Source organism: Ciconia boyciana, chromosome 1 (genome assembly GCF_034638445.1).
Source record: "Ciconia boyciana chromosome 1, ASM3463844v1, whole genome shotgun sequence".
NCBI classification, from domain to species: domain Eukaryota; kingdom Metazoa; phylum Chordata; class Aves; order Ciconiiformes; family Ciconiidae; genus Ciconia; species Ciconia boyciana.
Genome location: NC_132934.1, coordinates 74,060,655 through 74,077,288, shown reverse-complemented (window position 1 = coordinate 74,077,288; position 16,634 = coordinate 74,060,655). Strand labels below are relative to the sequence as shown.

At 40.2% G+C, this 16,634-nt stretch overlaps 1 protein-coding gene across 1 annotated transcript in view; it reads right to left on the bottom strand.

The window, feature by feature from the left end:
• Positions 1-16,634, bottom strand: part of BCAT1 (branched chain amino acid transaminase 1) — a 66,832-nt gene that overhangs the window by 10,680 nt on the left and 39,518 nt on the right. Inside the window, exons 5-10 of the mRNA XM_072874675.1 lie at positions 15,847-15,966; positions 12,788-12,951; positions 10,303-10,445; positions 4,295-4,380; positions 2,233-2,373; positions 949-1,023 (exon numbers count right to left, since the gene is read on the bottom strand). Of these exons, the coding sequence (XP_072730776.1) occupies positions 949-1,023; positions 2,233-2,373; positions 4,295-4,380; positions 10,303-10,445; positions 12,788-12,951; positions 15,847-15,966 (729 nt within the window). The remainder of the gene's footprint in view (positions 1-948; positions 1,024-2,232; positions 2,374-4,294; positions 4,381-10,302; positions 10,446-12,787; positions 12,952-15,846; positions 15,967-16,634) is intronic.

The window sequence follows — 16,634 nt, the reverse complement described above, 5'->3', positions numbered from 1 at the left end:
CTGTAAAATAGAAAGAAAAATCAATTTTAGGATTCTTTCTTAAAAAGTTCTAATTATTTTATGGGATTCATAGAGTTGCTACGTGGTGCAGTACATCTCACAATCTTTCAGGAAGATTCTTAGTTCAGAGCTTACTGGCAGGAAGATAAAAATTTTAGTAGCAAATCTAAGAACATCTTGAGCCAAAAGCTAACAATGTAGAACTGTAAGCATCAGACTTGATTTGAAGAAATCATGGCAATAATGCCAAGCAGCTGCTATCAGATCTTAAATAAAGGGCCTTGTAACTTGCCAAGACCTACTCCTATCCCCAAATCCCCCACACCATAAACTACACTAAATAAGGAAAAGAAAACGGGCAACTAAAATAAGAAGGGCCATCACGTGCTGCTCATTGACTTTACCTGAAATGGTATTGACTTGACCTGAAAAGGTCAAGCACAGATTCCAAATAGACTTTGATATTTAGAAAATCACAGAGGAAGGAACTGTTTTAAGAACAAGAAGTGACCATGTGATTGGAAAGATGCTGAGAAACAGAAACGATGATCAGTTGGCTGCACCCAGTGAGTGCTTACTACTTCACCCATCTCTTTATTGATTAGCCTACATTCATTTGTGATAGTGGTTATTAAGACGCTTCATAATGCTATTTTTTCCCTTAAAAGGGAACATGTAACAACAGTACTGGATTTCACTGATAGCATTAATATCTTACAACTCTCATTCAGCTTCCAAGATGAACAAGGAAAAAAATATATCACTCTCCATCCATATCATACTTTCTCAAGGGAAAAAAAAAAAGATAGAATAACCACACCAAACAAAAGAGCTTATATTATTATTTAGTGGTGCCTATAACACCACTATTAAAAAGATTATTTTCCGATGCTTTCAAATGTTCACCTTTTATTATTTTATCTGGTTGAAGAAGAGGAAGCACCTTACCTGGATATCACTCAGCTTATTCAGAAAACGGGTTGTTAACTGAGGTCCATTCTCCATAGTTGGAATGTGCAAATGCTGACATTGAATAAAGAAAAGGGGAGGGGTGGAGAGGAGGGGAGAGAAGGGGGAGAGAGAGAGAATAACATGTAATAACATGTAATAATAGCTTTATATACATAGGAATACCTTAGGGTCACCAGGAATTTTAATAAATATTTATATAAGCTTTCTTGCCCTCCTTACAAGTAGGCAAGACTGTTGTAATGTTTTTTATGAGGGCATGCTGAGCCAGTGAAAAGTTAGATTAGTTTAACTGTTATGCTGTTTTTAAACAAAGGCTAATCTAAGCCTTCCAAAAGATCTGTCCAAAACGGAGGGTATATTGTACAGGCAAGCGTAGTAACACTCTTATATACAGTATTTCATTTCAAAGTACATCAGTAAATACATATACAGTATTTCATTTCAAGGTACATCATGTAGAACACAACAGGTACATTTATAGTACTTATCACTCAGCATCTTGATGTCTCTCATATTATCTTAGCATCTGATAATATCAGTCCATTTATTCCATCTTATTAATTCAAGAATTATCACCTAACAGACATTTACTGTACTTGTCATATTTAATGGAACAAGGCACATTCATATATGCAGCTGCAATAACCCAGCCTTCTGAACTAACTTTGTGCTGGCTAAATAGCATCAAGGCAGCTTAACAGTCTGAATGCCTGTGGAATTCCACCTGCGCAGGAGAAATCACCCATACGGTGTATAGCAGGTGGAAGCAGCTGTGCACCCTCCTGAAACAGCTCTTCTATCAGAGCTGGGTTGCCTGCAATGAGTGGTGAAGAAGAGATGAACTTGAGAAGGAAAGAATGCAGTGGCTCAGAGATTTGGTTCCCTGCGAAAGTCTTTTCTCTCCTCACCTTTCCCAGGTGCCTTAACTTTGGAAAAAATGTTCAATAAAATAAATGTGGGAGAATGTATTTTTCTATATTTTTAAACAGGCTGGGAGCTGGGAACTCCCCCCCACCCAGGAACTGAGATTTTATGATTTGAACTATTAAAAAACCCCAGAAGACGAGAGGGAAAGTTCTTTTCTGACAACATAGCAGTAACTCACTTGGGAAACAACATACTGACACTGTTCATCTTTCCAGGAGCCTCTGGCAGCGCTCCTTTTCTATCTCACTTGGTTTTTTTGCTTCAGCTGCAATTAATTATGATAAAATTCTGAAGAAAGAAGGAAGGGGGGGGGAGAGAGAGACATTTTCTTACCTTGCCTTTATATAAAATTTTAGAGATAGGACATACAACACAAGCTGTTCCAGCCCCAAACATCTCCTTTACTCTGTTCTCTTCCAAGGCAGCTCTCAGGTCACTCATGGTGATGTATCGCTCAGACACTTTAAATTCTCCCTGCACAAGAAGAATCAACCATAAAAACTGTAAAAAGTTTAAAAATGGTTTGTATTTTTGTTTTCCATGTTGAAACATCTCTAATAGAACTATTAGCCTAGTGGCAATCAGTCAAGTTTTGGCTGTGATCATGTGATCTTTTCAAACCTCCCAGTATCACACAAGATAGACTCTAATCAAAAGAATAACCTTCAAGGAAGCCAGTGATTTGCCACATACAACGCTGATGATTAAGTGGCACTTCCCTCTGATTTGGTACAGAATATCAATATTGCATTAGGGAATAACACAGAATTTGTCATGGGTTATGTGACACAGGATCTGACTACTCATGGTCTCTAGCATGCTAGAGTTTGTACAAAAATTACTCTATTATGTCAAGAGAGCTTTGCATCCCACTCTCAGACAATTCCTAAGCAAAATGCATTCTGTTAATTCCACCTGCGATGCCAACTAGATGTGATATCTTTCTTTAATCCCTGGTGAAATTTCACACTGTAGCCTGCACACAGCTGTCACATACAAAAATTAACTGTACTGCAGGTATGAGTAAAGCAATTCACATTGGACAGTCTTAACATAGGAAGTGTTTTACCTTCTACAAGTGTTGAAGAAATCATAGCAACTGATTGAATGCATAGCAACTGATTGAGGGGACATGTTTAAAGAACAAAAATAAACATCAAACTTTGAAATTTTCATTTCATGGATTTATGTGGACTTTATTGTCCTATCAGACCAAACTAAAGCTTAGCCCTTGTTTTATATGCAAGCTTTTTAACATGAAACAGAGGTGCTTATGATAGCAGAAAACATGATTAGCTCTGGACAGGATAGTATTTGGAGAGAGAGGCAGGGACACCATGTAAGCAGAGTTTCAGATAGGTTAGGGAACAGAGGTCAGGAAGAAGAGAACAACCTTTGTGAGAGTAGAAGACACCTAATTATTCAAGAGGACTGAGGTGAGAGTCTGGTATCTCACAAACAAGCCTTATCAACTGGGAATACCTGTCTGTCTTGTAAAGGAGATGGGACTGAGAAGTGTGCATGCATATCTGCACTAGGGGAGTACCAATATGAATAAAAACGCCTAAGAGTTCAGTGCAGGTCAACAAATGGCACATATGCCACGAAGTACATGCCTAGCTCTCTTCACCGCAAGTTAGATTTAAGTGATATAACTGTGAACTGTATTTCAGGAAGTCTTTCAGCTACAGGTGGTTGGAAGTTGAGTTAATACCAGGGGGAAAGTATCACACATGCCTGTGTTATTCCTGTTACTCCTCCCTGAACATAAGCCTGGCCAAAACCAGGAGACAGGATACTGGGCTTGATGAGCCTTTGGCTGTATAGTATTCTTATCCAAGCCGCAATAAAACCTTTGGATACAGTACAGGCAGAGTGAACAGTTTGCTGCATTTCAAGATATGAGGTAGTCCCAAGTGTCCAAATAAGTACTTGGATGGCTACACTACAGAACTGGAATCTGGAAGCAGACAGATGACTTCAAGACTGTGGCTGGATTTTAGGCTGCATGCTAGTTATTAGAAATAAGGGTGGAACCATGAGAACTAAGTGGAGAAATAGTGTGCTGATGACTGAAGTATAGCTGTGGTCATGCACGATAATTGTTTGTTTCCTTGCTTTAAGTTGCTGGTACCAGTGGATTTAATGAGAATTTTCATGTTAAATACTACACGGAGCTACTTTAACAAGCTTGGTATTGTTCTGTGTGACAGGTGTGGGTATTCTGATGATGTTGCTGGGAATCTATGAATTAGCATGCCCCTAGTTCCCATTTAGGTTAAGGGATTTGACCAGATCAGTTGAACTTCAAGATACTGAGCACCAGGAATGCTTCCTCTTGTTGATGTTATAATGTGATAGTTGAAACCATTACTGCCAAGGTCTAAACACTCACCCAACTGCGTGCCAGATCCAAAATGCTTTGTCTTGTCACTCCTGGTAGGATGATGCCATCTAAAGGTGGGGTTGCCAGTTCATTTTCTGTCAAGCACAAAAGAAATAGAAACACTGGTTGAAAAACAAAGAAACAAAAATGTTTATCGATATTACGCCAAACTTGAAAATTAAAAAGAAGTCGAATGGTATCAGAAACTTTCCCTACCCAGTAAGATGCAACAATTATCAGAGTTCTATAAGAATACAAGTTACACAAATTCAATTCAAGCACAAGTTGTGGTTGAGTGTTTGGAACCTTTTGAGTACACTTCAGTGAGAGGGTAAGAAACATATTTAGTACATTAATAAATACATGGCTAAAGCCTAGTAGTAGGTTTTATTCCTCAGTGTAGTACGGATTCACTGTATAATTACTGGGAACCATTGAATGGCTCAGTCTTCAAATTCAGAATAGAGAGGCACAAGAAAAAGCCGTGCCTAATAATCCCAGGGCAGATCATGATTTACCCTGAACTGCTTTCCTTAATTTAGAAATATGGCATTCAGTATACATACTTCATAGCATTAGTATGGAACATCTACCAGAAATTTTGAGGCCTATTTACCGAACAAGCAAAGCAGTGGAAACCTTGCCAAATGCATCTTGAGAAGAGACTTCCTTAATGGTCTTTTGTCTTAGTCTAGACATCCCTTTTTTCCCCTAATTTTCTCTTTACACAAAAAGAGCAGTCCTAATAAAATTCCAAAAGCACCAACAATTCAAATTGTTCAACTATTTTGGTTTGTTAGCTTGTTTTTCTTGTTTGCTTTTGAAAAAGAACATTAGATAAATGTTCATCTAACAACTAATGAAACAGTAGATAAATGGTAATCCATACTTGGTAAATACTTAAATTACAACACAGAAGTTCGTATGTAGTCTTGGTTCTTCCATCTGATCTTTGCAGGAAATCAGAGTTAGTCTTTTTCATTTTAAACCATCACATAGCATACTCAGTGGTTTCTATTATCAGAGAATACTGAGAATTTACTCTTTCACACAGCCAGGCTCTTTTAAGACAGTCTCAAATTTGCACCGAGAAGTGAAGACATCCACAGTCTTTCAGTAATACTCTTTGTATTCTTTTCCTAACCATCTTCTCTTCTCAATGAGAATCCAGTAACTTTCTTGATCTTATAAGGATACTATCCTGCTCATTAAATCCACAAACCATTAAGGTTTTTGATTAATTTTTACCTAGGTGACATAAAATAACAAGATATGCATCTTCATGTTTTTATTTTGCCCTCTTCTCCCGACCCACAAAAGATGACTGAATCCAGGCCTGTTTGAACCAGCCTCAAAGAAGAAGCTGTCTTAAAAATGTTTCTATAGGTCCTGAAAACTTGCAGCTGGGTAGAAGAGAGAAACATGGTATTCATCCTTGGACTGAGAGAGCACGTTGAGCTCAGCTGCTTAATACTCTGTTTTCAACAGTCAGCTAGATAATTCTGTGCACAAACACTGCCTGCCAGCCAGTGCATAAACAGCTCCAGACTGACTACAGCATGGGCTCTCTCCTGCTCTGCAAGAGGGGGCTTTGGGAGCTGGGGTGGGATAAGGGAATTGAGGATAAATAAATGGAATTGTTCATTGAATCTGCTACTCACTGTCCATTCTCTCAGGAAATGTCTATTACTTTTTAATGCAGCCACCCCTGGATTTACTCATTTGGACTAGAAGTTTTTCCTACCTATGCTTCCATGTCCCTTTTATGAGGATCCATACACGCATAAGTAATAGATGTAAACTGTCATGCCAAAATGTATAAAAAAGCTACCCTAGAACAGGCTATATATTCTGCTCTGGTTTGGCTTACCGATAGTGCCATTCTCTAACCTATCCCAGACTCCCAAGTACAGCAGTGGTCTCTTCTTTCTCATACAGTCAGGAACAATAGCTTTCCTTTTTTGGAGTCTGTCTAGAATCACTCCTAATCGTGATGCATGTCTGGTCTTAATTCTGGCACAACTATCAAAAGAAGAGGACTTTAAAACTTTCTATGAGCCACAGGGCTCACCTGATGCTGAACACTGAAAACCTGATGTTCTGCACTTGTGGCCCAGTCATATACAAGTGGTCATCCTTCTCTAACAGAAAACTTCAAATAACATGGACCTTAATACTGAAGATTGTGACTACACACCAAATAATGTTCTCTATTTGGTGATGTTGCCACAGACCTTGGCCACGACCTGTTTAAGCTCAACAACATATATTAATTGATTTGAGCTAGTTTGAAAAGGTGCCAGGCCAAACCAGCTGCCAAACAGCACTGAGCAGACAGGACATGAGTCTCGAAATGTTTTAAACAGCCTGCTCTGTAGAATTTTGTCAAGTATACATATGATGTCTACCAGCCTGGGGCCACCCAAGGAACATCTGCTCCCCTGGTATCCGGCAGAGATGATAATGCTATACAACATGGCATGCCAAAAAGCTCATCCTCTCTGTGAATTGATGCCAAACCAGGCTCCGTATGACATCAGTTTGTCCATCTCCAAAAAAACAGACTGTGAGCTCACAGACTCCATTTGCCTTCTGAATTATTTTGATGGGCTAGAAGCCTTAAAATGTATGGTAGCAAAAAGGGGGGGAAAGGCACTTGAAGGAAAATGTCAGGGTTTCTCTTCAGTTGACTACTGTTATTGTTATAGTAGTAGCACTATCAGTCCAGTGCCCCATTACACCAGGCATGGTATAGGCATGCTGTAACAATGGAACTCCAACAGTGTGTTTAAAGGGATTTTTAAAACAAGGTCTTGCATATTACATAGCTTCAATTTTTACACACCTGTATTTATGAACATATAGCAGATAAGATTCCAAACATGGGATACCTTAAGTACTAGTCACACTATAACAATGCTGAGAAATTCACCAAAATACATTTTACCAAGATGATAAAAGATACCCAGTGAACTTCAGGGTCAAGGAGCACCCAGGAAACCCTGATTTCACTATTATTAACAGCTGACTGCCTCTCCCAGTTTGTTCTGGACCTTTCCCTCAGGCTTTTCTTCTACTCTCCCCTCATGCAATCACTGTCTTTGCATCTCTGGCAATTTATTTTCCTCAATTACTTTCCCCTCCTTTTCTTTGTCTGCCATCTCATTCGTCTGCTGCTCTCCCCTCCATGCTATTGCTATGGCTTTCTATTAGAGCAGAAGGTGTGATCCTTATTTTGTTAGTAGTCTACTTGTACAAGATACTTCTGCAGCATAAATAATCCTCCACCCACAGAACACTAGGCAAACTTGCCTGATATTTTACCTGACTGTTCCAAGAACTTTTAACATATTTATTTTTTTAATTTATGTAGCTATTTTGAAGTGGGTACTATTAATCCCCATTTTAATAACAGCACAAAAATATTAAGTAATGCCTGAATGCTATTCACAATGCCTTAACATTAAAACTAGAAGTAGAGCCCAGATGGTTCCAAATCATTCTGAAGAAACTGAATTTTTGGAAAGTGCACACAGATTTCATAGTTAGCAACCTTCAGGTTGGACATATGTTTAAATTTTAAGGTTTTCCATAAAGTCAAGCCTATATTCTAAGCAGAAGATCAGACAATATTAAAGGAAACGAGTTTCAATGTTAACAGCTTCTTGGGATTGTTATGTGCTCTGAAGACGCAGGTGGAAGGGACTGTAGGGTGACCAAAATTTTCACTTTGTGAACATAAACCATAAACAGTATTTGATGAATTAAGTATCACACTCCTGTATTTATGCAACAGCAGGGATCCAGATTTGGTCATATTATAAGCCTCAGCCAGAGCAGCAGTGGGCATACAAGAGCAGCACAGAGCATGTCATATTAATTTACCAGAAACTGAGTAGTTACTGAGTAGTTTCCTCCCCTACTTCCTCCTTGATGTTACAAATGAAACATTTTTCCAGGCTCCTCCTGCCGCCCAAGACAGCATGTCATGTTTAGTCACAATGCTGTAACTGAAAATATACAGCAAAGGCTTGCAAGAAAAGCCTATGCTCATTGGAAGCATAGATGTCCTTTAGTCTAGGCTTTACTGGGCTGGGTCTTTGATTTGTTATAAACCAAGGAGAACAGTTCCAACTACTCCACAGTGACCTCTGAACACTCAAAGAAGGGCATTTTCCTTTTGATGATGATCTGCAATTTCTGCCTTACTATTTTTATGTTAGATCCCTCTCTCAGCTGCAGAATTTGCATGGCAAAACAAAACCACAGCCTAAGTAAGTATCCTTTGTGAAGTGACAGAACATAATGGCAAACACTTTTTAAATCACAACGTAAAGCCATAGGCAGGTATGTGATGACACACATTGGCAGCAAGAGTGATTCTCAACCAAAGATATCATAAATTAAGCATTAATCAACACACTGGGAGACAGCAAAGTGCTCCAATGATGCTAATGACCATGTCATGTGAAATGGCAGCTTTGCCAGTATACAGTTAGCTTGGGTGGCATGAATTACAAGTTGTTTGCTACGGCCACCTCACAATAGCACTATTCAGTAGTGCACTGGTAACACAATGATTGGCAGATCTTTGGAACAGTACAGTGCTGCAGCTGGATAATTCCAGCATACTCCTGGTTTAAGTACAATGAGAACATTGAATTCTAATTATGTCCCCCCTTCAGTGTCCTTTCCCTGGGCAGAATGAGCCAAAATCTATTTTCATGACTCTCCAGCGAAGTTACACAAGGCGTGAATTTGGCCGTCTAGCTACACTGACAAATCTACTGCTGCTATAACAACAACAACAACAAGATTTCTCATATTTATAGTTTCATTCACAAGACTTCACAGACTCATTCAACACTGAGGGGGTATCATCCCTCTTCTTACAAAAGTGGTAAAGATTTGCAGAAGAACATGTAATGAAACTGGAGATGGGAGTCAGGTAGCTGGATTCCCATTACCCTACACTATCCAAAGCACACCGCTGTCCCCACAGAATGTTGCTTCTGTACTGCAGCTGAGCACTGTCAGAAAAATGTCCATTTCCAAGGGTACCCATGGCACTATGATGAAATCAGTCTAAACCCTGCATCTGCTGCCATGCAAAAATTCAGTAACACTTAATTTTCATGGAGGGCCAGCACTCACGGAAGTCAGGAGGTATCCTTTTATTCACTTGCCTATACATTGTCTTAATCCTTTAAAGGACTCAGAGTCATGTAGTCTTCCAAACCAGTTCTCAGGTGCAGCTCTCACTTCTCAAGCACTGAATACTTGCATGCCCAATGGGTGTTTTTGAGATGCCTAAATAGTTGGCTGCTCATTGACTAGATAGTTTTCTAATCAGCATGTACATTGCTCAGAGATGACTGTGGGTACAAAGAGATAGAAAGGGCTTCAGGAATGATGGTATATCTTGAAAGCATCATTTGAGCATTAGTGATGTGGAACACTGACTGACATGTTTCTCTCTCTCTGCCTCCACTGGACAAAACTTCAAATTCTTCAAAGAGCGAGCAAAATTCTTCATCAGCTGGATGCTGAAATACTTTTGGCTATGCTTCAGGAACATTTGACTTGCCAGAAAGTGATGATGGGAACCACTCATACCCAAAACCACAGAGTTTGAAGAGTTACACAGCCATAAGGTGTCTTTAGTATGTCTGTATTGTTTCTGACCCAACACCTCCTTCAAGATCAAGCATGCTGCTGGAGTTGACACCAAACCTGCAGTATGACCTCGTGTATGGCTAGACTCTACCCTTCTGAGCACGTGGACTGGCCCAACAGTTTAGTATATTATCAGTAGGCAGTACTCACAGCTGCTCCAGAATCTCCTCTTTCACAATGGTGTAACTAAGTCACCTATCAGTTTTCTGAAGAGAATAGACATTTCCTTTGTTAATTGATCTTCATTAAAAGGTTTATGATCTGCACTCCAATACTCATTTTGTGGATTACAATCCCAACTGTCTACTCTGTTAAAGTTTTCCTATTTTGTGTTACTATACCTCCATCTTCATTTATCCAGTAGAGAAACAGATTCATTGTTCCAACTTCAGTTATTTGGTGATCTTCTCCATAGAGCCACAAAACCTGCTGGCAGCCTAACTCCAGGGCTTCTTGCTGGGCATAAATAGAAGAACCATAATTCCTTCCAGAAACAAAAAGAAAGAGCAAAGAGTTGTAAGTATCTGGTTGGGTATTTTCTCATTTCTGTGCAAGGTTTTGTGCACATCTACCTTATGAGCAAGTGCTCTGCACAGTCACTGCTTGTCCCTGGAATATTTTAATTGGAAGTACTCTACTAGTATTTTACTAGATCATTTGTATCCACAACCCAAAAACTTTGAAGGGCTGAACAGTATCAACAGCTCAAACATATCCATCCAAATTGTCTTAAAAATACCTCTTGTTCCATTTTCTGGACATTCTAATCATTGCAATTAGACACCTTAGGAAAGCATTTAACTTTATTTAGCAGCTGACATCCTGGAGAGAGAGCAACAATTCCCATCCAGCTCATGGTTTTAAAAAAAGCAAAACAAAACCATCTACCTCATCTCATATATGCCAGATGAACCTCTTGGACCACAAAAATCACCAGAGGCGAGTCATGTCTTTTCTAGTAGAAGACATTCACAGAACTAGTAGCTCCAGGAGCTGCAGATGGGCCCTGATGAATTCCATATCCTTGAGGAGCAACTGTTTTCCTAAAATGCTGGAGTGAACCTGACTGAATAATATGTGTTTACTCTGTAGCTGCTTTGAGGGGGGGAAAAACCCCTTTCGCTTCTGATGTTCAACAACCATCAAGACCCAAAGTCAGCAGCTCCAAAGTGCTGATCAGACTGGAGTTAAGTTCTCACCTCTGGGCACAAATCAAGTCAATAGTGATTCCAGACTATTCCTTTTTTCACAGCTGACGTATGAAGGATGCACAGGAAACAATTAATATATTTCTAAAACTAAGCAAAAACTCACAAAGAGTAAAAGTCTCAGAACATCAGACTGAATGAAGGAAAGCTGTTTTCTTGCCCTTTGATTATTCTACTAGCTCAGTTGAGTAGCACTTGACAACTACTAACTTCCTGCCTAGAAAACAAACTCCCAGCTAGAGACAATAAGCTTCGTTTAAACCAAAGACCAAGGATGAGCAGCCCTGCGGAGAAGGACTTGGGGGTATTGGTGGATGAAAAGCTGGACATAAGCCAACAATGTGCACTTGCAGCCAGGAACGCCAACCATATCCTGGGCTGCATCAAAAGAAGCATGGCCAGCAGGTTGAGGGACATGATTCTGCCTCTCTACTCCACTCTGGTGAGACCCCACCTAGAGTACTGTGTCCAGCTCTGGAGTCCTCAGCACAGGAAAGACATGGACCTGTTGGAGCAGGTCCAGAGGAGGACCACAAAAATGATCAGAGGGATGGAACACTTCTCCTATGAGGAAAGGCTGAGAGAGTTGGGGATCTTCAGCCTGGAGAAGGGAAGGCTGCAGGGAGACCTTATTGCAGCCTTTCAATACTTAAAGGAGGCTTATAAGAAAGATGGGGACAAACTTTTTAGCAGGGCCTGTTGCGATAGGACAAGGGGTAATGGTTTTAAAGTAAAAGAAAGTAGATTCAGACTAGATATAAGGAAGACATTTTTTACGATGAGGGTGGTGAAACACTGGAATAGGTTGCCCTGAGAGGTGGTAGACGCCCCATCCCTGGAAACATTCAAGGTCAGGTGGGATGGGGCTCTGAGCAACATGATCTAGTTGAAGATGTCCCTGCTCATTTCAGGGAGGTTGGACTAGATGACCTTTAAAGGTCCCTTCCAACCCAAACTATTCTATGATTCTATGATGTATAATCAAGTAATTTATTTATCCACATCCAAGTTGCTTGCTCCAGTCAAATCCTAAGCAGCTTCACTCTACAAGTCAAATACTTGGACATTAAGAATTATGTTTCTACCTAACTAGTGCTTTGGCCTAGTTCAGCAGAAAACTGCCAGACTATGGTCAAGTCAATGCAGATAATTGTCTCATGCTTTCCCTTAAACACCCACACTCCCCTAGCTAACTGCAGATGGCTTTTCAGGACAGTCTGCCAAGGAAAGAGGTCAGCAGTCAATGCTGCTCACTGCCCAGTTGGCAGCAGGCTGCTATACTGAATGCTGCATCACAGAACTGATATCTTTAGTGTCAACTTCTGCAAGGGGAACAGACAAAGTACTACATGGACACCTTCCAAGTCCAATTCCTCAGCTTGAGATGCTGCAAAATTGCCTCTGCAAATAATCCACTTGGCTGTAATACCCAAACAAAAATATGCAACTGAATTGTGTAAATAATATTTGCAAAATACAATTTTGAAATCTTTGTTATACTACATTGTTTGTTTAACTGGTACATTTAATACCTCTACTTCTGCTGGATTACATACTTCACTAAAACCCAAATCTCCTTTGTGAGCTATGTAGAAGGTGCAGAATTATGTTTTCTTACCCTCCCAGTTTGCAGTCCCCCGTTCCTCCTTTCCAGGCTCTCACATATTTTGGATCAGCCCATAAGGATATTGGATTAAAGCTTCCACTTGCAAAGTAAGGGCCCACAGGGCTCAGTATGACATACAGTAGGGCTTTAGTTGGCTTCTTCACTCCAAGGGAAGGCTGAAAGTAAGGAATGTAAACAAATCAAAAGTTACTGGTATACTTCACTCCAAACATCAGATGCTGCACAATTAGCTTTTGAAACACTGCTTTCAGAGGAACTGCAGCACAAGAGTGCTTTTACCAGGACAATGCAAAGTGCTGCAATGAAGAGAAAATATTTATGTAACTTCCTCCCTATCCAAGCAACATAACAACCCTGATTTTATATACTGTCACCATTCACTTACAGCTGTTTCATTTATCTATATATTATTCTAATATTCTCAAATAGTTTCAAGCTTTTGAGAATTCAGAAATTAGCTTAACAAGATACTATATAATTATATGAATTAATCACAGCAGAAGCCTGCAAAGCATTCTGGGGGGAGGAGTGGCAAGGACCACTGTTAGCAATAACATGTCGTGGTTTAGCCCCAGCTGGCAACTAAGCACCACGCAGCCACTCACTCACTCCCCCCTGGTGGGATAGGGGAGAGAATTGGAAGAGTAAAAGTAAGAAAACTCGAAGGTTGAGATAAAAACAGTTTAATAGGTAAAGCAAAAGCCGTGCACGCAAGCAAAGCAAAGCAAGGAGTTCATTCACTACTTCCCATGGGCAGGCAGGTGTTCAGCCATCTCCAGGAAAGCAGGGCTCCATCACGTGTAATGGTTACTTGGGAAGACAAATGCCATCACTCCAAATGTCCCCCCCTTCCTTCTTCTTCCCCAGCTTTATATACTGAGCATGACGTCATATGGTATGGAATACCTCTTTGGTCAGTTTGGATCAACTATCCTGGCTGTGTCCCCTCCCATCTTCTTCTGCACCTGGCAGAGCATGGGAAGCTGAAAAGTCCTCGACTAGTGCAGCAACAACTAAAACATCTCTGTATTATCAACACTGTTTTCAGCACAAATCCAAAACATAGCCCCATACCAGCCACTATAAAGAAAATTAACTCTATCTCAGCTGAAACCAGGACAAACAACAGTGGAGGAACCACTGTCAGCTGCATTAGTGATGAGACTTAGCCAATGCCACTTAGAACTGGCTAGAATTGGTAGAGTTGAGCACTGGCTAGAATTGGTAGAGTTGAAATCGCTGGCTCTGTGAATGGCTGTGTGACAAGCTAAAATGATTTGTCTGCTGGAAATGGTTCACACAACAGCACAGGAAATAACCTGGAATGTATCACTTCCCCCCCCCCCCTCTCTCTGAGAGATGACTTGTCACACTTCAAGTCATCACCATCAATACTTGAAGGTGGACGTGAAAAGTCTGGCACTGGTCAAAGTCTGAATCCTGTGGTAGGAGACTTTGCTTAACTATATGATTCTTTGCAAAGCCCAGGACTGACCACGGAATCACAGAATGGTTGAGGTCGGAAGGCACCTCTGGAGATCACCTGGTCCGACCCCCCTGCTCAAGCAGGGCTACATACGGCTGGTTGCCCATGATTCTTGGGTTCCTCTATGCAACTGAACAGGTTACTATTTTCTCTCCACTCAGAGAAACCAGTCTCGTAAAAAGAACAAACTCATCCTTGGTTTCTAAGATTAGGTCTCCATCGAAAAAAAGTTATTGAACTTAAATCTTTAGGACCAAAGGCCTAAGCAAAACACTGTGCACAAAGCACGTGAAGCTAAATTGGGAGGTGGGAGAGAAAATAATAGTTTAATAATGTAACTACTGGAAAATTCAAATAAGCCTTCCTCAGATGCTGAGAGGGTTCTTTTGATTTCTGCCTACCTTACTCTTTCAGCAAAACTTCTAACAAGATTAACTAACTGAGATCTTGATATTTTTCCTGATTCTTACATGATCATTCAAAAGATCATGCTGACTGGGTTTCATAATTGGGCTGATTCATAAAAGATTAGCAGGAAATGCAGCCCAGAAACAACATATGACATTGCAGAAAGGCCAGATATGTTGGCTAACCTGAAACAAAGCTCAACAGCAAAAGAATTTCCAAAAACAGAGACAGGGAAAAAAAAGTCAGTTTTTAATATTAATACTTTACAGTCACTGAGTAGAGATCCTTCCATCTGAAAATCTGCAACTAGTTTACAAGCATTAAATTAATGGAGTCCTAGAACACATGTGAAATGTATAATGCTCATGTATGTTAACTACTCACAGACGTGGATATTGCAGAAGAGTAACTTGCCTAGTTGGGAACCATACATTCTTTAGCTTCCTTGTCCTATGCTCTACCATTATAAGTTTCTCTCTTGCCACTGCTAAAAAAAACCCCTTACAGTTTTAATTAAAATAAACTCCCTGTTTCTAATTCCCTTTAGAAATACTATAGGCTTGGCTTACACCCACATGAAACTCACAGAGTACACACTAATACCTAGTTGCTAAGGAGCCTCTTATAAGGTCAGGTTTATCTGGGTTCAAGAATAAATTGACACAATAACTTGTTCTTAGTTCTGTTAAAAGTATCTCTCAGAAGAGCCGTCTTAATTTACTGGGTAGAATCTTCTGAAATCTCCTCACTAAGGTCAGGATGGAGGTATGAGATGAAATCACAAAATCTACACAGCAAATTTCTGTTCCCTTACATTTTCTCCGGATTATTAATATTTTAAAGGCATACATTACCGTCACAAATAACTATCCTTTTAGTACAAAACCAAAGTTAATGTAAATTTTGTCGTTACCACTCAGAATAGTTAATCGAAGTTTATTTTCTGCGACCTGAATCAATGTGTCCACTAGGTGGTGGTGTGGTCAACATAAATTTGTGAAGTACAGCTATAGGTGACTAACTCAAAAGTAAAAACATAAGCCCTTAACTGTAATACTGTTGTCTAGTGCCTGCTGCATATTTCCCTTTATGGATGGAGGCTTTTGCCTCGTGCTTAAATACACAAAAGTTAAGAGAGGAAAAAAATGTTTCATACCTCAGTTCCAATTAAGGTAGGACGGATATACAGGCTGGCGGCAGTTGAGTATGGGACCCACTCCTTTTCCACTTCCACAAGCTTCCGGATGCACTCTAACAGCTCATTCTGGTCAAAACACTGGAAGGAAAACCAAAGGGAGAAAGGCAAATGGAGAAATATAGCCCGAGCACTCTGTGGTCTTTATAGATCCATATGCTAAGGGGAACAATTCATCAGGATATGTAACAGTGACAGCCCATAGAGGTTCATAGGACTACATCATCTTCCTTGAGTGCATTTCTTAGAGAATTTAAGATCCCATGGTCTTTGCCACTGTGCCTTTTTATACAGTATCCTGAATGTCCTCCTTCTGCTACAAAGTATTCTCCTGAGATAGTAAAATGAGCCATTGACCCTTCTTGCCTTCAAAGCACATGGAGAGAATTCCCTGTGCAGGGAACGCCTTCACTGTGGCATGCTGCAACCTATGGTACCACCTGTTCTGCAGAAGAGTGCTTTGGGTTGTAACTCCAAGGGGCCTACCAAGTCTCCCAGTTTTACAAAGTTGCAAAGTTCTTACAGTAATAAATCTAATAAGCATGGGAGGAAATTCAGTGGCCAATATACAACTGCTAAAAGCAGTGTTAGGTTGCTAGCATGACCAAAAATGAAGTCACTCAGAGGCTAAAGTACTTAACTGAAGTGGAAAGAAGAAAAGGAAGAACATTAGCACCAGAACAATTTCATCAGCTGTCTGCATGCAAATAGCTGCAGAACAGTGCTCATCCCTCAGAAACAGACTGTGT